This window comes from Bos grunniens, chromosome 1 (genome assembly GCF_055505025.1).
Source record: "Bos grunniens cultivar Pamir isolate PY7600 chromosome 1, Bosgru_T2T1.0, whole genome shotgun sequence".
In the NCBI taxonomy this organism is placed as follows: domain Eukaryota; kingdom Metazoa; phylum Chordata; class Mammalia; order Artiodactyla; family Bovidae; genus Bos; species Bos grunniens.
In genome coordinates this window covers 80432062-80455110 of record NC_141165.1, presented here as the reverse complement: position 1 = coordinate 80455110, position 23049 = coordinate 80432062, and the positions used below count along the sequence as shown (strand labels likewise).

The 23049-nt window shown below is 35.7% G+C and overlaps 1 protein-coding gene across 1 annotated transcript; it reads right to left on the bottom strand.

Moving 5' to 3' along the window:
• Positions 1-322: 322 nt before the first annotated feature.
• On the bottom strand, positions 323-23049 carry CLDN16 (claudin 16). The gene is made up of 5 exons (XM_086319474.1): positions 22523-23049; positions 8933-9035; positions 5437-5601; positions 2966-3157; positions 323-2301 (listed from the first exon to the last, which is right to left on the bottom strand). The coding sequence occupies exons 1-5, from the start codon at positions 22691-22693 to the stop codon at positions 2168-2170; spliced, it is 765 nt and encodes a 254-aa protein (XP_086175600.1). The 5' UTR covers positions 22694-23049; the 3' UTR covers positions 323-2167.

Sequence of the window (23049 nt, the reverse complement as noted above, 5' to 3'; positions counted from 1 at the left end):
CCCATGGATGGAGGAGCCTGGTGAACCGCAGTCCATGGGGTCGCTAAGAGTCGGACACAACTGAGCAACTTCACTTTCACTTTTCACTTTTATGCATTGGAGAAGGAAATGGCAACCCACTCCAGTGTTCTTGCCTGGAGAATCCCAGGGACGGGGGAGCCTGGTGGGCTGCCATTTACGGGGTGGCTCAGGGTCGGACACGACTGAAGCGACTTAGCAGCAGCAGCAGCAGTAGCAGCTGCTTTATTTGGGGATGCTTCATTGAATTACTATAGATTAGGAATAAAGATTCCCAAGGGAATTTTCAAAACATTACTAATGCTTTTCAGGATATGCAAATGGTTTTATTGAAAAAAAAATTCAAAGCAGTCAAAGATTTCAATTATCTCCATAATCTTCTGAAATATTTCCTCATAGAAATGAAAACTTTCAGGAGGGAAAATTTTGTATCTCTAAAATTTAATTAATCATTTAATTAATTTTACCCTGCCTTTTCACAGAAATACTTCAAGATACTTAATAGAATATACAAAATATGACAGACAATAAATCATAAAATAAATGTGGGAATAAAAAATTTAAATGCCAATGTTGAGTAAAAAACACAAAATAAATTTTAAAATGCTTAGAATAAAACCCATATAATTAATAAACATAATAATTAATTTTGCTAAATGTCAATTAAACAGTAGTTACATCCATGAAGTAAAAGTGAATCAATAAATCACTCTTAATTCTAAGATTAGACTAGTATTCTCCTGAGATATTGGTAAAGAGATGCTTGTGAAGTATGAACATCATTTTCAAGGATATATGAACAAGATGCTATTATCTCATTTTTACATTATTTAGCTTTTAAAATTGGAAACACTTCTTTTGAGGGCTTCAGAAATTCACAACTGTATTTCCATTTTCCAGAGAACTAATTTTCGGTTTGGTTTTATAATCTGTTAAGGTACTGCATGACTATTACTGCTAATCATGTGACTTTCAAGGAAACAGAAAAACTAAGGTAAAATTTTATAGCTTTAAAAAAACTCTTCAGTTTAAAAACTGAAGAATGGTTATATTATGTATGTGAATAAAATCCATTAGCAATCTTTCATTGATTTCTTTAAATGTATATATAACTCTGTTTTTTCAAAAAGCACATATTTTGTGAGGAAAATTGACTTTTTTTCAGTAGAGAATTGTGAGCCTTTATTGCTTTCAAGCAAAAAAAAATTATTACATTTTATCATATGTTGGCTCTTTTGCTGGGTACTGAGAATCCAGGGGTGAGAGGACACCCGAATCAGTGAATTCTAATATGGCTCATTCCTGAAAGGCATTGAGATGCGCAATCAATCAATACTAAGTGAACTCCCTGGTTTAGCTATTAACTGCTGTGGTTTAATGTTCGACAATATACAAGCAAACTTGGAGTAGTGATAAAATAATACACAGATCTCTTATGTTGCTAATGAGGAAGAAAGTCAGCACTGACTCTGATATTAATTTGGTATTAATTCAGCATTTGCTTTTGACATTTAGAGCATAGTGAGGGCACTTTTTATCTTTAACTCCCACCAGTGGCTGGTACATAGAGCTGTTCTTTTCTTTTTCTATTTTAACAGAATCAGAGCAATGGTAAGCTTTGATATACTGGTTTGAATTTGGAAAAATCATCTTCTTCAGAGTTATCAAATAACTCATTCAGTGGAGAATACAAAAAGTGAGCCAAAAGCCAGGGAAAGAGCTAAAAGCTTGTCAGTCCCTTCAAAGATTAGAATCTCTGGCCTCCTTTGAAAGTTTCTGTCCATTCTTAAAAAGAGTCATTTCATTTTAATACCACCATGTCACTGTCTCTCATAGCAATATAGAAATCACAGCAAATGTTTTTGTATCCCAGCAACCTTATCATCAAATACAGGGGAAGTGTGTGTGTGTGTGTGTGTGTGTGTGTGTGTGAGAGAGAGAGAGAGAGAGAGAGATGGTAAAAGAATGCGGAAGAAAGTAATAATTGAGAAGGAGAAGCAATAGGAGACTAATTTTTTGAGTAAGCTGAGCAATTAATTTAGTCGGACTTGAGGCCTAGATGTCTGTTCCTGGATAGGCCTGCTATTTGGTTAATTTGAACTCACTGATTAGTTAAACAACATATATACACAGACTGATACATGTCACTTCACACCCTGGTGTCGACAGCATACATTTTGGCAGTCTGTGTTCGATGGATCGCATGTGACCGGGGCATGGAAACAGCTGTTGTTGAATAGGCTTTCCTTGTGGAATAAGGATAGCTCCTCTCAGGTCCAACATCTGTTCAGAAGAGATAAATGTAGCGATATAAAAATAATTATGGCTCAGTAAACTTTCGGGAAAATGTAATTATATATTCTTCTCTCAAAGAGGCAAGAATATAAATATTTTAAGAAGGAATCATCTAAGAACCCTAGAAGAAAATCTAAGAGTTTTAACCTGAAAGTTGTTTTTAGATTTAAAATTCAGCCAAGTAATTTCCTTTTATTTTTTTTTATGAGAAGACAAATTTCCTAGTTTTATTTCAGTGACATTTTAGTAACCTAATAGTAACACATTACATTCTTTAACAAGGATACATTTGATTTGACTTTGCATCTACTTCTCTGTTTAACTCTAGAGCTAAATTTAGTCAGTTGTGTGAAATCAGATGTATAAGATAATGACACATTGAAATAATCAATATCTATTTGGGTATTGGACACAATTGTATCTGCTCCGCCCCCCCCCCCCCCCCCCCCGCCTTTTTCAACAAATATATCACTAACTGGATAGTAAGGTTCTAGTATTACAAATCAGTTGTCCTTGAACAATAGAAATTTCTAATGGTAATAGATAAGTATCAAGCTATCAATATTACTTTGGGCTGGTGAGATGTGTTTCCATTAGGTTGGGAAAAATAACACTGGAGGCAAGGAAGTGTGCTATTTTATTTTGTCCTTACCTTTGAACAGGTATAAGCAGCATGTGAGGATAGCACCAGCCAAAAAACAACCCAAAGAACCAGCCATTCCAAGCCAACAGGACCAACCAAATTTATATTGGATGCCAAGAAATATATTGTGCAAAACCAGAGAAGAACGTTCTACATAAACATCAACAGCATACCAAACAGAGCCAATTATTCCTGGGGCACCTGAAAGAAATAGAAATTGCTAAAAATAATTCATGTCTTTTCCAAATATAAATCCAAGAAGATTAAGTTATTCTATTGTATTGTATTTAAGAGTATTCTATCATGCTGTATTTAAGAGTAGTCTACGACTCCCCTGACCCACCACCCAGACCCATGATTGAAGTTATGTCAACTACAAAATCAGCACCTGTAATTTTAGTGCTTTGGGGTTAAAAACAAATAACTGAAGTAGAAATTGAAAATTTATCTACCACACCCACCATGTAAGAATAGACTAAGAATTTTGTTTATTTCAAATAAAATATAATCCTCACAGATTTGCCTTTCTGAAAATTGACTGGTTTGAAATGATGCAACTAGAGTCCTTTCACATGTACAAATTACAGGTATAAATTGCATGTCAGGGCTCAGATTGGAAGAAAATATCATGGGCAGTTGTAGAACAAAAACTTATATGAAAATAGTGTTTCTGAAATCTGTAAGCCCCCAAGAAACTCTCACCTTTTTTCCTAGTAAGTCTGTGATTTCCATTTAAGTCACAATTTCATTGCATTCTTTTCACAATTATTTAATGCAACAAGTTTAAGAAGGACCTGATCGTGAACACATAATAACCTTTAGAATACAGGACATAAATAACTACATCTTTTCTGTAATACTGCGACCTATAGGTTTAGCATGAAAATTTTTTTTTTTTAAACTTAAAACAGATTTTATATATATATATATATATAGCATACTAATTTCAAATGATAATTCCAAGGCTTTGGTCATCTTGGGTGATTTACTTCAGTCATCTTTTTAGCCATTCCTGCAGGAATTTTCTTCATTGACTTATTTTTCTTTAAATTTAGTTTTGATATTTTATGAAAAATAGAGTAGATTATCTAGTGATGTCTTGAATTCTAGAACAAAATTGCATAGCATTAAATGATGTTTAAATTTGCTAAACAAAGTATATTGTTATATACAAAAGGTTTATGTTTTCACTAAGCTGGATATGGGAATGGATATTTTGAAAAGAAAAAAAAAAACAATAAATTATTGTGGCTTTTTAGTGTAATCTAAGGATCCTTAGGGCCTTGTGAGAAAGTATCAGGGAGGTCCCATTTTTGACCATGTGATGGGTGAGACTTTCTGCTATGAGCTTACTCTGCCCACTTTGGGATCTTTACAGTAACAATTAAGAATGGATACTATTGCTGGGTCTTTATCCTAATTTGCAGACCAAGAAAAGGAGACAGATTAAGTTAACTGGCATAAAGTCCCACATTACACATATATACATATCTCCAAGTATTTTTAGTTTTAAAATTCTCATCAATTTACCCTTCACATCCCAGTCAGGTTCCCACTTAAATTTGCTTTGGTGACTGTTTGCTGCTACCAAAAAAGAAGACGGTTTTCACTCTGGAGGGTAAACTCATCAGTTTTCAATCTTCGTACATTTTGGTTTTTTCACAGTGCACTTCCTCCCAATTTGCATTGTGATCCAAGAAAGACACTGTGTTTTATTTAGGATGACTAAATTGAAATTAATGGCTGACCTCAGGAAAATATCAATTTTGCTGTTTCACTAATAAACCCCATATAAAGTGCGTCTTGATTTATTGTTTTTTAGTCTTGCTTGATTTATGTCTTCAGACATCCACTTACTCTCTGCTTAAGTGAAGATAAGATCATACTTGTTTATTGTTACAGATATGATCATATGAGTTGGCACATGAGAAAAGTCTAATGAATAACTTGATACAACTTGCTGCTAAGTGGCTTCAGTCGTGTCCGACTCTGTGCGACCCCATAGACGGCTACCCACCAGGCTTCCCCGTTCCTGGGATTCTCCAGGCAAGAACACTGGAGTGGGTTGCCATTTCCTTCTCCAACTTATACAACTTCTCCAACTGATACAACTCAGGTCATTGCAAAGAATTGGTGAGGATATGTACAGGCAAGGTGGTGGCAGCTTGGGGCTTACTTTAGGATTTAACTTCAAGAATAATCACTAAAAAAGTTTTTAAAAATTTAAAGCTTTATATACTTTTTAAGTGGTTAAAAATTGTTTGAGGACATCAAAAACCTTGATTGGGGATATTAGCCAAAGATTAATATCTGATTACAAAACTAAGGAAAGCAGAGTTGGTAGATGTGCTCCTTATTCCTTCATTCTAGAAAAGTAAGTCACATATGATCCTAAAATGAACTCTTTCAGAACAACACCCTTCTTCATCCCAAAACCTTAGTTGAGTATCTTTATCCCCATCACTAGTCCAGACCAGTACCTGCTATTAGTAACGTGGTTCCAGCAACAAAGCTGATGCGGACTTTGATGTATGGCTCGTCAGGGAGGAATTTCACGCAGTCAAGTCCAAGGAGCAGAGTAATAAATCCAAATCCAGCTAGAATATCTGCAGTAATCATCAGCGCCCGAGTTACCACCAGCTTCACTAGAAGATCAGAGCATGTGGTTTCAGCATAATCAGAGGAAGGAGACATGTTAATACATAGAGGTGCACCAAAGGAAAAAAGGCAACTGCATACATCAACACATGCCCAGTGAATACAATCACACTGTAAATGTGCATGAACTTGAAAATAAATACTCTTATTTAATTTTTTTATAAAATCCAAAGTATTATAAGACTACTGACATTAATTGTTTAAACAAACATTATTTGTTTAAGCACTGCTTATTATGATCCTCTTAGCAAAATGCCTGGCATATGGCAGAGACTAAATAACTATTTCTCTTTTTGCCTCCTGTTTTGGAATGAGTCTTGTTCACAAGTATTAGCTGAAAGCTATATTGAAAGTAGAGTATGTCTTCTTCCAAAGATACCCAATAAATATTCAGTAAATAATTAATCACTATATTTGTTTGAATTTCTATTGGAAAAATGTAAATAATTGGTTAAAATTTGATATAGACGAGAAGAATAAAATACTTCAAGATGTCTCACGCCAATTCAGGTGGGAGCCATCAGCAGATCTTTAGAAGAAGAAGGAACTTCTGTTACTAAGTAGATTATTTCTGGAAGCCAGAATCGTATTTTCGTTTAATTCCTTTATGTTGTGACCCCTCTTGGCCAACACTGTGCATTAGTCTATCCACCTTGCATTGTCAACTGCACATATTTTAAAGCCATCACCAATGAGAATATTTGGCAGAAAGTCTAGGAAAGAGAAGATCAGGGAAATAGAAGTGGAATAGTAGCAGTCATCTGTAATGGGAACGTCAACTGTGAAAGTTTCCTCAATTGTGAGTCTCAGTGATACTAAACTAAAACTAGGATAATGTTACCACTAATGGAGGATTAATTATCTGAAGTCAGAACTATTGGTGCTTTAGCTGGCTAGTGGAAAGGAGTAATAAAATTTATTGCTTTGATGTTATAGTAATTATGTTTTATTTTCATAGTGATTTGGGGTTTCATTTTACTGAAATAATTTTTTCCCCAATGATGAGACCACTTTAGGACCTACTTAGTTATAGACTGCCTGTAAAAATGTGGCCAATCTTCCTCATTTCAAATATAAAATATTTTCATAATCCTTCTAAGAAAGGAAATCAATGCATAAAATCAATCTGTACCTTAATAGGTGAATATTTAAGATATCAAAAAGTGACGATATTTTTAAAAATTTGACTCAAATTTAGGCCAAATCTGAAGTTCATTTTTTTTTTCAAAATTGAAGAAAGAGAAAAATATGTAACTTGTTAGGTTGATAGTTTTTATATTTTGACAGATCTCCTTGATCCTCAAATGGGTATACACAAGTAAGCCTCCTGTTCAGCACCCCAAAACAAGTGGTCCCACACTCTGGAGTATTTCCCTTGAAGTTTTGTAAGTCCCCTTTGAAACTTAGGTCAACAGGGCCAGGATTGTCATCTGGATAGAGTGCCCTGGAATCACTGTGGGCCCTGGTCTTCCCCTGTCTGACCTAGACTCCCGTACCAAGTGTGATTCAGATGCTCCGTGGAACTTGAGGACTCACTCCTATGGTGCCATCCAAGGACCATATAGCTAGTTCACTTTCAAGAAGGCAGCTCTCTAAGTAGGTTGCTAATGCTGGCCAGTCAGGAATCTCCTTTTGGAGATTGTCTTGGATTTGGCTACCAGAATATTAAATACTCTGATTTGAAGGGATGAGATGGACTCAGACTAACAGTATCAACAGAGTCCTAAAAAATGCATCTGAGTCTAAATACCCTAAGTAGACAAGAGCAATGAGAAAGGTGATCTAATTGTGATTGTATAAAACATATCAAAGACTAAAAATAAAATCCTACGCTCTTATAGGTAACATCTTCACAGTTCATTAGTTTCTTAGAACACATTTTTATCTCTTTTGTCTTTAAGCATATGGTAGAATTTTTAAAGAATATTAAGAGATTGTTTAGGATATTGTTTAAAAGTAATAGATAAAAATATATCAAGAGGAAAATGTGAAATAGTATAGGCAAAAGATACAAGACCATATTAAAGTACAGTGGCTTTCTCTGTGTAGTATGAGATCATTCAAATCCTATGAATGATTTTATTGTCTTCTTGCATAAATGTACATAACAATATTTTGAAAGTTGGAAATATTGTATCTTTCTGTTCTTCTCAGTTCTAAACCTAGCCCTGAATTTCTAGAATAACCTAGTGTTCACACGAACACAAATGTTCATTCCTATTGACCAAATTGTGCTTCGTTCTATGTAAAACTAGGTTAAGTGCAAGGAAAAAGAAAAAACATAAAAGGTTTTTTTTTAGCCAAAAAAATGAAATAAAAGCCTTATGAATTATGTTAAAAAGTATTCCAGGCACTCAAATCCTAAATGGCAGAGAATGCTGTTTTTAGAGCACAACTCCTTTTAAGTGCTTTTCCCTGGACTAAAATAGCCGTCCAGGGGAAAAGTCACATTCTAAGGGTTTACTTTTCATTTATCTTGAGAAAAGAATTTGCCATGTTGTACCACCACCCATCATTTTATTTGAAAGAGACTAAAACAAATTTGCTTTAATGACTGCACTAGTACTTAGCACAATTTGATGTTCTAAATAAATAAATAGTATGGAGAAGAGTGGAGAGAAATCAGTAATAAGGCTTTTCAATCTGTGAAGTCTCTATTCATAGAAACAAGGGCCTTGTTAACACCTAATTATAATTTAAAGCTAAAGGTAGAGAAGCTGAAGGAACTGGCTTTTTATATCTGCTAATAATGTGTCACATATCTGATTTTTTTTCATTCCCTGATCCCACAGTCTGTGTCTCTTTGCTTATCTCTTTGTCTCCTTATCTGTTCTTCTGTCTCTGTCTCTGCCCCTCTGCCTCGACCTTCTCTCTTTCTTAGCAAATCATTCACTGAAATATTGTAAACTTTCTATCTGACCTAAGTCATTGCTAAAAGACTTCTCTGAAGTCTTTTCATCCAACCTATCAATTCTAATCATAAAAATCACTGCCCTTAAAGAATTAATTTCATTTTTTTAAGTATGAGCCTACTGTGTATAAGGCACTACAACAGACTATTTGTGGGAGAGCAGAGCTGAATAAGGTAACAATTTTACCCTAAGGGAATTTATAAATATATGGGGAAAGACTAAATATCCTAAAAATGCTTCAATTCACATTTCAGAAATAATAAACTAAAATTTTAATCAAAACATTTAGAACTGAACAGAACCTTACTATAGTATAGTAGAAGACAAAAACACATCATGGAAACCTGAGTTCAATTTCCTTTGGTCTTCCTGCCCTGACAAGGAGGGATGTGTAAGGCATACGTACAGGAGTGCTCAGCAAGTATAGAATCATACTCATCACAGGTGCGAATTCCATCAAAAGCATTTGTGACACACTCCCACCAGAGGCCTCGGCATTTTGTGCTCACCTAGATGTCAGAGAAGACAACATGTGAAACAGCCAGGCAGACACACTTCAGTTTACCTTGATCAAAGGAAGAACTTAGCTGTTATGAGACCAGTGCTTACAAGGGTGATCTGCATTTCATTGACAACAAAACCATATATTCTAGAGTATTTTCTCTTAAGCACTAACAATAAAGACTTTTCTCAGCAGAAAGTAGGCTTATTTCCTGATTTGGGAGTGGAGGGGGAATCAGTCATGCTGAAGATGGATAAAATCAGAATTAAACACATTCAGATGCCTATGGTTGGTTCCATCATCAAGTCATTTCATTTTGCTATGCTGACATTTACTTATCAAAAAAAAAATCAATATAACAATAGATGATCACTGTTGGCATCTTGATTCTATTAGGAAAGTACATTAATTTTTCTTCATCATGAAGATGAATCCCTTGAAGAAAAATGTTATTATACATGAAATTCATAAATTTAAAATAATGGTCAATGAAAGTTTTACATGAAGACAACAATAAATGAAATATAAAGACCACACGACTTCACCCTTGCTCCACTGACAGACTACAAACGCTTAAGCTATGATGTGGATATAAACAAACTGAACATTAATTTCATAAACCTGACAGTTGTAAACCACTACTACTTAGAAATGTTGTACAGATGATTCTAAAGATCCACTTTAAAGCTAAAAGGTAGCAGTGTACTGAAACTTCTCATACTTTATAAGCTGTAAGTCAAAATAGATTTCCTAGAATTATAAACATGCCAACAGGAAATGTTTTCAAGTAATCTTGACAGAACTGTTGCATATGGAACAGAGCTAATATGATTGCTTATTCTGATTTAATTACAGATTCACATTATTTTGGCAATCTGGGAATAGTTTAGTAAGATTTAAACACAAATTATCTTGGAAAATGAAAGCATAAAGTTTTTCTTAAAGAAAGAATAAATAACAGAGCAGAGTGGGAACAGAAATGAAAGGCAGGGAGATTATAACTGATGTGGAGAAGAAAGGAATATAGCACATTTTTATTTGCAAAAGAAAATTATATCAGAGGATAACTGTACTATGAAACTCCCTGCCCCATGTTCTGCTTTGAAGTTGTTTTGTGCAGCAAATAAGACTTTACTGCCAGCTGAAAGAGAAGTCCCTCAGTCGTGTCCGACTCTTTGCAATCCCATGGACTGTAACCTCTAGGCTCCTCCATCTATGCAATTCTTCAGGCAAGAATACTGGAGTGGGTTGCCATTTCCTTCTCCAGGGGATCTTCCTGACACAGGGATGGAACCCGGATCTCCCACATTGCAGGCAGGCTCTTTACTGAAGTGATTTAGTACACACATCTCATCTGAGACACCACAGAGACTAAAAATTTAATACAGAAAATTCATCTTATGAAATCTAATATATCAGTTTCTGAGGGAGGATTTGAACATACAAAGTTATATGAAAAATGAAAGTGTTAGTTGCCAAGTTGTCTGACTCTGTGACTCCATGGACTGTAGCCCGCCAGGCTCCTCTGTCCATGGAATTCTCCAGGCAAGAATACTGAAGTGACTTGCCATTCCCTTCTCCAGGGCATCTTCCCGACCCAGGGATCAAACCTGGGTCTTCTGCGTTGCAGGTGGACTCTTTACTGTTTGAGCCACCAGGGAAGCCCAAAGTTGTATACACATAAAATTTAAACTATAACTGATAAAACAGACTTTAAATTGACACCCATTACTTGTGTTGTTTCTTTGAGCAAGATCTTACCTTTTTGAGCCTCAAACTCCTTGTCTTTATATAGGAACTAATGCTAGAGTGACTATAAGAATTAAAAATTACAAAAATACATAATACAAGTGATTTGCTCAATAAATGATAAAATTTGTAAAGTACTTAAACATCATAATAACCTGAGTAGTGACTAAGTTCAGCATTACTAATGAACCCTATGAAAGTTGAGAAAAGTAGATGTAATTGGTTGAATGGCAGCCCCTGCCCCCAAATGTGACCATGTTCTAATCCCCAAACCTGTGAATGGGACCTTATTTGGAAAAAGGAACTTTGTATGTGTAGTTAAATTAAGAGTTTTGAGATAAGGAAATCATCTTCAATTACCAGGGTGGCCTTAAATCTAGTGACAAGTGTCCTTATAAGAGACACACATATGTACATGCTGCTCTGTTCAAAATGAGTAACCAACAAGGACCTATTTTATAGCATATGGAACTCTACTCAACGTTATGTGCCAGCCTGGATGGGAGGAGGGTTTGGAGGAAAAAGGATACATGTATATGTGTGGCTAAGTACCTTCCCTTTTCACCACAAACTATCAAATATTGTTAATTGGCTATATTCCAATACAAAATAAAAAGTTTAAATTTTGAAAAAAAGAGAAATGCAGAGGAGACACAGAAAGAAGAGAAGGAGGTCATGTGACCACTGAGGCGGACTTCAGAGTGACGCAGCCTCACGTCACTGAAGCTGAAAGGTCATCAGAAGCTGAAAGAGGCGAGGAATGCATTTATTCTCTTCTAAGAACCTTCAGAGGCAGTGCAGCCCTCTTTGACTTCAAACTTCTGGCCTCTGGAACTGCAAGAGTATATTTCTCTTGTGTTAAGTCAACAAATTGTGGTAATGTGCTGTGGCGGCCTGGGGAAATGGATATAATAGAGATGATTTGTACTAAACTATTATAATACAACAGAAAAAAAAAAAAAAGCCTTCTCATAGCCTTTTACTCGTTGGAGTCTCAATGAACAGAAACACACTGGATCTAGTTCATTCCAACTTGAAGTAGGTTATGTGGACCTGAAGTCACTATTCTAATAATCAGAGATTGACTAATAATCTCCAATTTCCTGCTAACTCAGCTACTAAAATGAATTAATGAAATCTAATTTAGTCATTCTATTTGAGGTTATTTAGAAAATGAGATGAGATATACATTTCAGGATACTTATTTTAAGCTAAAAAGTATTTTTTTCTTGCCAAAATAATCCAGTAGTGGTGTCATTTTTCAAGGCTATTGATCATTTACCTGCAATAACCGTATTTAGAAAAGCAATGAGCTCATTAGGGGAAACAAGGAATCCAATTTCATTAGGTATTAATGCTCTAGGGCACAATATTAGATTGGTATTCACACTCAGTCAAGGTACGTGAGAATAGTGGCTGTAATTAACTAAACTTCTGTGTTAATATAGCACTTACTGGAGACACCCTTAAAGGTGCCTTTGTGCACAAAAAACAAGGTTAAAAGATTGTAGGTTATTTATCACATTTAGGAAAGCCCTCCTTGCCTAAAATTTAGAGTCTTCACTTATCCTTCTGTTGTATAATGTCTTATTAAGAACTCTCTAAACGGCACAAAGGTAAGTGAAAATGTTAGTCGCTCAGTTGTGTCTGACTCTTTGCGACCCCATGGCTCCTCTGTCCATAGAATTCTCCAAGCAAGACTATTGGAGTGGGTTGCTGTTCCATTCTTCAGGGGCTCTTACCAACCCAGGGATTGACCCTGGGTCTCCTGCATTGCAGGCAGATTCTTTACCCTCTGAGGGAAGCAAGCAATTCTATAATCCTTAAAGTTTTAAGAAAAGGTTCTTGCAAAGCAGACTGATGCTTAAAATATTATGGTTAATATTTCTTAAAGGGCAAAACTGTGGTGTTGGAGAAGACTCTTGAGAGTCCCTTGGACTGCAAGGAGATCCAACCAGTCCATTCTAAAGGAGATCAGCCCTGGATGTTCTTTGGAAGCAATGATGCTAAAGCTGAAACTCCAGTACTTTGGCCACCTCATGCGAAGAGTTGACTCATTGGAAAAGACTCTGATGCTGGGAGGGATTGGGGGCAGGAAGAGAAGGGGACGACAGAGGATGAGATGGCTGGATGGCATCACTGACTCGATGGACATGAGTTTGAGTGAACTCCGGGAGTTGATGATGGACAGGGAGGCCTGGCATGCTGCAATTCATGGGGTCGCAAAGAGTCGGACACAACTGAGCAACTGAAATGAACTGAACTGAACTGAACTGAAAGGACAAAAACAACATTAACTATAATTTTATCTCACAGTGTTATCCAAAATGGACAATTCCAAATTTAAGCTTTGTCCTCTTAACATGTGATCCATATATTAATAGATAACATATAAAATAAAACTTCAATAATTTTTATTTTTTATTTATTTCAATTTTTTTAATTATAAAAGTATGATAACACATTTACAGAAGACTTGGAAAATACAGAACAAGGTTACATGTAGTTCCACTATATACTACCATTATCTTTTAAGTAGATAAATTAAGATTTTTAGTTGGAGTTTCAATATCAAATTCAAAAATTAACAGAATGAATGTACAGAGAGGTAGAAGGATACAGTAGACCTGAAAAGCACTATAAACCAATTCAACATAATTAAGATTTATACAATTTTCACACAACAGTAGGATACAAACTCTATTCAAGTTCCCATAGACTTCAAGCTAGGAGACACTGGAACGTATCTGAGGATGTAAAACAAGGTGCAAAAATTTCATGGTCTAAAGGCATTGAAATCATAACAGAGCCTGTTCTCTTATTACTGTGGAATTATGATAGAAATCAATGCCAAAGATATTTGAAAATAACCCATATATTTTCAAGTGCAATGTGACATTTACCAAGAGAGATCTTTGACTTAGCCATTGAATTGAAAGCTTCCATAAAGTTAGGCTGATAAACAACATAGAGGGCGATTGCAAAAAGAAAGCATTTACTTTTCTGTAAATAATGTTTTCCCTGTTTTGTTTTTCACTTTTTAATTTTATTTTAAAGGGTTTTTATTTTTATTATTTATTTATTTGGCTGTGACACATCTTCGATCCTTGTTACGGCATGTGGGGTCTAGGTCCTTGGTCAAGGATCGAATCCATGATCTCTGTTTTAGAAGCGCAGAGCCTTATCCATGGGACCACTAGGGCAGTCCTGATTATGATGAATTTTTATATCATTTCAATGAATATTTATTGATCCTGAAGTGAGGAGAAGTCAGTTTACCCAAGGTGTGACAGTAAAAGTACAAGACACAAATATGAAGCCAGCATAAATTTCTTAATATTTATTATTTGCCAACAGTAAAACATAAAGATTTTATGAGTACAGACTTCTGGCCAATGTGGCCACCTGGAATTCCTGGTTCCATGTAGCAACAATTAGCAAGAACTGAGTGGGTCTTCAAATTTCTGCCTATCATTGAAACCTTGCCTCAAAAGTCTGTCTTCTTCCATGAGATTCTCCCAGTCTCTCCAGCTAGAGATCCTACAGCAACCTGTAGGATCCTACAGCAACCTGTCCATATTTCTATAGCATTTATAATGTTGCATTATCTTTTCATATGCATTTATGTGCATCAGTCTCCCAAGTCTGTCTTTCAGACTATGTTCATTCATTCAGTGTCTGTCCCATGTCAGTCAACCAGCTAATGCTGAGGATACAGCAATGACCAAGATAGGAATGGCACCTTGTTTCAAGGAGCTTACAACCCCTGCTTCTCAGTGTATAATAGATGCTCAATAGACGTTTACTGAGAGAAAATATTTGTCGGTTTTTTTCTAATCCATACACATTAACTCTCATTTCAAATTTGCCATGGAAAATGGTTACTGATACACTAGATGTACAATTGATCTTTATATGTCCTTTCAGCTTGACTGGATAGAGTAGAATAGTCAAATCCAGGAGTCTAAGAACTATTACTGAGACTAAGAATTTATGCTGATTGGATGTCAGCCTAGACCCTATCTACTCAATTGACTCTGGAAAGTATTTACCATGGTGGCACTTTCATGCACTGGAGAAGGAAGTGGCAACCCACTCCAGTGTTCTTGCCTGGAGAATCCCAGGGACCGGGGAGCCTGGTGGGCTGCCGTCTATGGGGTCACACAGAGTCGGACACGACTGAATCGACTTAGCAGCAGCAGCAGCAAGGATGAACAGGATACCACATAGACAAGGCTTAAGGAAACCAGACTGATAATCTCTCTTCCAGTTGAGTATGAAAGTGAAAGTGAAGTCGCTCAGTCGTGTCCGACTCTTTGCGACCACCAGGGTCCTCTGTCCATGGGATTTTCCAGGCAATAGTACTGGAGTGGATTGCCACTTCCTTTTCCAGGGGATCTTCCCGACCCAGGGATGGAACCCGGGTCTCCTGCATTGTAGACAGACGCTTTACCATCTGAGCCACCAAGGAAGTTGAGTATATAATGGCAAAAATTAATTCCTTAATCCTGGGATTTTTTATTCTAAACTCTTTAGCAGTTTCCCATTAAGGCGTCTCTATCCTGCTGCTGCTGCTGCTAAGTCGCTTCAGTCGTGTCCGACTCTGTGCGACCCCATAGACGGCAGCCCATCAGTCTCTATCTAGTCTTTGCCATTTTCTCTTTTCTCATCACTCTGTGTTACAAGCAACAACACACAATTTTGCCTACATTGTCTTTTTACTACAATTTTGCATGTGTCTTGCCTCTATATATTTTATACATCTTTTGAGAAGAGAGAAACTTAAAATACTGTAATTCACATTTTTCATATGTAGTAACTATACATAGCAAGTTAGTAAATACTTATTCTTGGCTGACCACTATCAAACAAGATTTTTCTTTTTCACTATGCATTATGTTATAATTGCATATGCATTGGGATTTATGTGTAAATATAAAATATAGGAAGAATAATGCACTAGCCAAAAGAAAACTGGGATAAGTCATGAAGATATATTTTTCTAAAAACCACCATAAAATAGAAACTTATAGTTTCACACCACTTTGCCAACCTCACACTAGTGTACTGTAACATTGAAGATGCAACTTACTGGCTTCCAGCACTAACTTGAATATATTTATTAAAATGCAAAAGTTTTAATAATACTAGAGTAAACAATGTTTTCTAAAACATGAAACATTTTCACTTTGAACAAAAATGGCTTTTGAATTTTTTTATACTAGAGTTCTGAACTTTTAATTTTTATATTTTATTTTCTTTTTCTTACTATTCTAGGGCCTAAAAGAACACAAGACAGGTATTTATAAGGATGAGGAAGCAAGATTAAAATAAACTTAATAAATGTCATCTTTCCCTTCTAGTCCATTTACATACCATGAATTTATTTGCTAAAATACGTTTGGTTAACTCTGCTTACTTAGCTGTGAAGCACTGGCTAAAGGTTTAAATGGCAAGAATGGGACAATGCAAACTTACTAGGTAAAATATAATGTCTGTGGTCTTCATGATAATATCATCTAATTTACATATATGGACTATATAAGTATTTTCATTGTAATATTTATTATTTAATTTAACCCATATATTTAATCATTTTAGAATGTTTTCCTTTTGAAAGTATGGTATCTTAATTTTGCAATGTTTACTATCCAGTGACAGAGATCACAATTTATGTTGAGTGAATTATTATAAAATATTAATTTCCTTTTATATCTCTCCTTTCCTTCATTTCTTTCCCCCTTTGAAGCACCAGGAAGAAAAGTTATATTTTCTAGATGAGAATACTCTCTTCACTAATTTTATTATGCATCTCAGGGGACTGGATCTTTATTGTTATCTGATTAAAAAGAGGAACCAGATCCACATATTGGAAAAATTTAAATTGCAACAAGATGAAAAGTCTTGCCTAAGAAAAAATAATGATCTTTCTACAGAAATACTTCTTGTTCAATGTGAGATTTCCAAATAGTACTTCATATTTTATTTCATTTATTTATTCATTCTTTTAGTAAGTTTGTCAAGTATCATAATAGGTACCCATTCGGTTTATATTAACAAATACCTCTTAAGTCCCATTATTTAGAAGGAGGTGCTAAGAATTGTAGGAGACAATGAAGCAAATTAAAGAGTATCTGTAGCCTCGAATGTCTGCTGAAGGAACTGGAAATCAGTTAGAAAGTACAACTAGTATAGAAATAATCAGAGTATATGCTAGCTATGATAATTTAAATATTTACTTTATATCTGAAAGAATTGTAGCATCATTAATGCTTGTCTCATGTCTGAAAAGTGTCTTATGTCTGAAAGACTTGTAGCATCATTAATGCAAATGGAAATCCCAGGGGAAAATCTGGTTATGAAGATAAAATGAATCCAAATGTGGATTACCTTTCATTTGTGTTAATAAAATTTTAATCATAGCATTGCTTGGTATATGGCAGATTTTCTCAGTAAATAACTAACAAAAGTTGAACTGAAAAGTGAAAAAAAAAACTTGTGAAAAAAAATTTTTTTTGATAATTGAGAGACCAGTAACTTTGTAGAGAAGCTACTTTTCAATTTCACTATGGATAACGAAGAATTACACATAATATAATAACATATTAATAATGTTATTAATTCACAATTTTTAAATGCATTTAGTATAATACTTATGCTATTTTGTCTTTATTCTCTGCCTTATTCTCCTAGTTACACAAAAAGGGAACAATCATAGGAACTAAAATGGAAAAACCAACAGCTCAGAGAAATGAACACAATTTGTCCAAGAGAATCAATAGAGAAAATAGGAACAGAACTTAAATCTCATATTTTTCCCTTCAGTGAACATTCTACAAAATGTCATCTCCTCCTCCAGAACAAAAACAAAGCAATAAACTGCAAATAGATGATAATATATCTAACAGTTATTGACTGATTTATATTTGCCTGGTACTGTGGTAAATACTTTAGATACATAGGCTCATTTAACCCTCACAAGACAATTACAATGTGCATATCATTATTCTTCCTTTATAGGAGAGGAAATGTGGTTTTACAAAACCTTAAATGTTTGTCTAAATTCACACAGTTATTGCCTGGCAGGTTGAGATTTCATCTTAGGTCCTTCTAACATCAGGTTCAACCTGTAAACACCCACACTACAAAGGATTACCTCTCTGGCCCTCACAGGGTGCTGTGCAACAACCTAAATGAAAAAGAAATGGCATGGTGTAGGAACATTTCTGCTTGATAACTTTTGCATAAAGATTAATTTTCCTCGATTTAAGCTCTAGGTGAATGATTCCATCCTTCCTTCCATTGCCCCAAAACAGGAAAGCGGATTTCAAATTTTACTTCTCCTTGTGCATCAGTCTTACAGTCAATTATCAATCCCACCAATTCAAGTTCGTTAGCTTCCCATATCTTCACAACTTTTAATGCTTGGTGCCACACTAGTTTAGATTATCAATGTTTTCCTCCTGTTCTATGGCAAAAGCCTCCTAATTGGTCTCTGTGTAATTCATTTTACCCTTTCTAATGCCCACATTAGCCAGAATGATGGATTTTTCTAAAACACATACATATGTTTGCTTAGAGTGAACCACTTTTGTCTATGATATAAGATCTATGGTAGTGGTTTAGATCAGTCATGTTTGACTCTTGCAACCCCGTGGACGGTAGCCTGCAAGCCTCCTCTTTCCATGGGATTTCCCAAGCAAGAATACTGGAAAGGGTTGCCATTTCCTTCTCTAGGGGATCTTCCCAACCCAGAAATCAAACCTGGGTTTCCTGCATTGCAGGTGGATTCTTTACCAACTGAGATAAAGGAAAGCCTCATATAAGAATTATATTTTACTTGAACACAAATCCCTTGATGATCCAGCACCTATCGTCTTTCCTTACATTGGACACTCTTTCCATGCTGAAATATGTCTGAAGCCATTAACATATAGCATTCTCATACCTAGATTTCTGCCTATATCATATCCTGTGCTTGCAATACTCTCTTATTTTTCTGGCCCTTTCACCTGTTCCTCCAGTCTGTATTGGATACTTTTGGGTAGCCTTCACTTATTATTCATGATTGAGTGAGCTGGCCACTCAGAGGTACCTGTAATCACAGCACTCACTGGCCATAGCATACTGTGTCTATCAGCTCACCTTTCTGTCTCTCCCAATATGCTGGGAGAAACATAAGGAAGATCCAAGACTCATCCTCTTTCATAATCAGTACCCACTACAGTATCAGGAAGACAATAGGTATCAAAGAGCATTTGTGGAATGATAGATGATAGAAAAGAAAAACGAGAAGCACAAATAGAGGGATAAAGAGACAAAGGAGAAGAGTAGGGGAGAAAAAAAAGAAGAAAAGGGAAGTAGAGCATAAAAGATTTTTTAAAAAAGGGGAAAAAAGAAGGGGAGAATGAAATGAGAGGCGGAAGAAAGAGAAAGAAAGGAGGGAGGGAGGAAGAATAGAAAGGAAAAAATAAGGATGGAAGGAGAGTGGGAAACAAGAAGAAAGAATATATGAAACTACAGAAAAATGAAGACTATTAACATTAGATTTCCTAGTGGAAATTTCTGGGGAGGCTCTAGATGCCATTGGTCCTCCTGTGTAGGCTGGCCATCTCTCTGGAAGACATAGTCATGTCTCTAGACAGAGTCATAACCAAGGAGTTCTGATGTTGAAGAATATAAGACTGAAAAGGACCTTAAAACAACTGAATTTGACTTCATGTTTATAATTGAGGAAACTGGGCCAAAAACACGAGCTGTGACATCCTCAGTAGAAGACAGTTAAGATGCAAACACAGGCTACAATAATCTCAAAACCCAAGTTCTTGTCACACAGCAGTGTTTCCAGGACACATGTGACCCAAGAATGAAGGAGGAGCAGCATTATGGCTCAGGACCCCTGCTGCCTGACTTGGGGCTGTGCACGACACAGTCCCATGCGTTTTTTCCCTAATGTTTTTATTTATTTATTTTTTATATTGGAATACTGTTGATTAACAGTGTTATGCTGGTTTCAGGAATATAGCACAGTGATTCTGATCATCAGTATGTATCAGTATGTATAACTGATGTATCAGTTATACATACACATGCATCTATTCTTTTTCTTAACTCAAAGAACTTTTCTCTTCAGGGCAGGTGTAAATAAGACAAAAATACTATTTTGTTGTATTTTGAGTATTCTCTAGTAAGGCAAAGGGGTTTTTGAGCTTTATCTGCTCCCTGTTACTCACATTTGTTCTGTATTTTTGCTATTTGTCCTCTCTCGGAAGACCTCTGCTGCCATTTCTACTTTTTGAAATCCTTTGCATCTTTTTGAGGCTTTGTTCAATGGCTTTTACTCCCTGAGGCTTGCTTCAATGTCCCTGACAGGAAATAGTCACCTATCTTCTTTATTCCCTTGGTACTTCATTTCTTTCTCAATACGAATTGGCCTCTGCCCTTTATTATAGTTTCATGGTATCTCTGTTCCTGTCTAAGTGTATACTCATGAAAAGCAGGACCTGCTCTTGTTTTATCTTTGCCTCCCCTAGTAGGATTAGCAGAGCACCTTTTACATGACATATATTTCATGTTTGTTATGTTATCCTGAACTATAGAATCCATTTTTCGACTTTGATGTCTTCATCACAATAAAAGATTAACAAAGTTAAAAATTCATTATATCCATTTTTGTTCAAATTTTATATGGCTATGCTTTTTCTTTTTTAAAGCACTTTTATTGTGTCAACTTTTTTTTTTCCAATAGTTGTTTAAAGTGAGTTGTTAATATGGACCAATTATATATGTATATATATCCATGAGAAGGAAGCAAAGAGGGAGAACAGTATAATTGTGTCAGTGAGTATCATATCTTGATGTTTATGGATAATATTATGACTTTACATGTTGCAAAATGAAGTAGCAATTATTATGAGAGATCCACAAAATATTGACAAATAAAGAGACTGCTGGAGAGAATATTAAAGGTTCTTATAATGGGAAGTCTTCTTGGGGAGTGTTTATTATGATACATTTCAGGTACAGGATATATGAAAAAAGCTAGGAACTACTAACTATAGTCCAAAGTTCGCAAGGATTTACTGGAGGTGAGAAAACTGGACTTCTCATTCCATTCATTTTCACTAGAAGTGTTCTTGCACAGAACAGATGGCAAATTGTTTGTATGTACTGAGATGAAATCAAGGAGACACTTTAAGTGCTAGTACTTCCAATCTATCTCAGCAAGGTCTGACTCTTTTAAAATTTTTATTTCTTATCAAGTGAAGTTATCAGTTCCATCAGCTTAAGGGGAAATATTTTCAAATTGATTTAGAAAATATTTTAAGAATGTTTTTAGATGTGATTTTGCATATTTTTAAAAAAGTAATTTTAAGTGTGCTCAAGTCCAGCATATTTTTGTATTCATCACCTAGTACTGACAGTCCATATTCTAGCAAGCTAATGGTAGCAGAATGTTTCTATCTGCACTTTCTGAGTACTGTTAAAAGGACAGTTTTTTATTTCATTCATCAGTTATGTGCATGGTCAGATAATGCACCCTGGACTAACATATAACAGACATCCTTTATAATATTTCAATTCTATTACAACTTTCAGAAATATAATTTTCAAGTTCTAGCTAAAGAAATACTTAAAACTCTATTGGCTTTGAAGTGCCATGTAGGAGTCAGAGGCAATTTAAAAGAAAGAAAAAAATAAAACAGAAACATAATAATATACAGAAAAACAGAAAGATTATTAGTTTCCATCTGAAACTCCAACTTGAGTGTTTAACAAATAAAATTAGTAAAAAAATATAAAAACTTGCCCTCGGGTATCTTTCTTAAACTTCATAAAGTTATAGCATTTGTTAGAGTAAATTGTTCTCTTCAGGATGTACCAGGAGAACATAGTGGGTTGCTATATATTCTTTATTTGAGTTCCTGATATAGCTTCTTTTTCTTACCTACACTTTTTGAGGCCTTGCTAATGAATAGTTGCTGATTCTGAAGAATTGATTTTTACCTCTTTCAGATTCTTATAGCCACTGAAAAAAAATTTAAATTTCAAAATTACTTCATTCAGAACTTCTCTAGTGACAACAATAAAATTTTTAGATATGAACCGCTCACTCATCTCTTGGACGAACATTAGGTTCCCAAGAGCAACTCATTTTTAAAAGAGGGTTTCTTGACTCCATATCTGTCCCCTGCACTTTGGGACACACTGGAAAGATTTGGTTTCACATGGAATTTTTTATCCTATTTGGAAACTGCTTAAAAGGAGATTTTTCCATTACACAGTAATCGGGTATGACTTGAGTTTAATCATTTGATCAACTTTTAGATGTTTGTTTCTTAAGAAAGTCTATCATATTATCCTTAGTGCTATATTCAAGATTAGCAAATTTCTGTTTGAGAGGAAGGATGTTACTGGAATGCTATTCAATTGGGTATACACAGCAGTGGAAGAGGTGTTTCTGGAAAGCATACACAATTATGCTTGTATGAGTTTACCTTTATGAAGAAAGGGAGGTTATCCAGTTACCTCATCTGTAAAGTGGGATAACAATACCTACCCCATAGATGAGCTGTGTGTATTAAGTAAGTTAATGATGTAAAGACTCAGTAAGTAGCAAGTAAGGAATAAATCTATCCACTTTGGCTAGTACTACAATCACTGGTCCTAGAATGCAATGCAACAGGGGGCTTAGGGAAAAGTCGGATGGACTTGGGTCAGTAAAAGAATCTACTGACTTCTTACCTCCAGGGAATCATCTGCATTCACCATCCAACAGTCTGTCCAGGTGGCCACAACCAAGAACCCAGCGGAGAAAAAAGCAAAGAAGCAGGCAACATACTGAAGAAGATCCCTCATCTTAGCGAGCAGACTGTCTGGAAAGGACACATGGGAAGCTGCCAGCCCTGGGCCCATGCAGGTGGCTGGAATGCTGCCAGTCTTCTGTGCTTCTGGTTCCTGGGGATGTTGAAAATACTGCTCTTTTCCTTTTCCTTGCTCCCCGCTGCAGGTGTCTTAACAAACAGGCTGTAACCCACAGAGGGGTCTTGGAGGTCATTATCTGCAGCAACCAGCCTCCAATCAGAAGCTGTGAAAGGACTGAGGTCAGTGAAAGGACTGAGCGTGTTTGGGGTGGGGGAGAAAAAGAGCCCTGTTCATGGTTTCTGCCCAGACCGTGGGCTAATGGGAGATGATGGTCACAAGAAGCACGTGCCAGTGCCAAGATGGAGAGAAGGAAGAAGGGTTACACCCCATGCTGACGCCTGTAAACT

Coding starts and splice junctions, on each gene's coding strand:
- CLDN16 (XM_086319474.1), bottom strand. CDS start 22,693: ATGGGCCCAGGGCTGGCAGCTTCCCATGTGTCCTTTCCAGACAGTCTG. Junction 3,158..5,436: donor AACCACGTTACTAATAGCAG/GTACTGGTCTGG, acceptor TATTTCTTTCAG/GTGCCCCAGGAATAATTGGC. Junction 2,302..2,965: donor CTGCTTATACCTGTTCAAAG/GTAAGGACAAAA, acceptor TCTTCTGAACAG/ATGTTGGACCTGAGAGGAGC.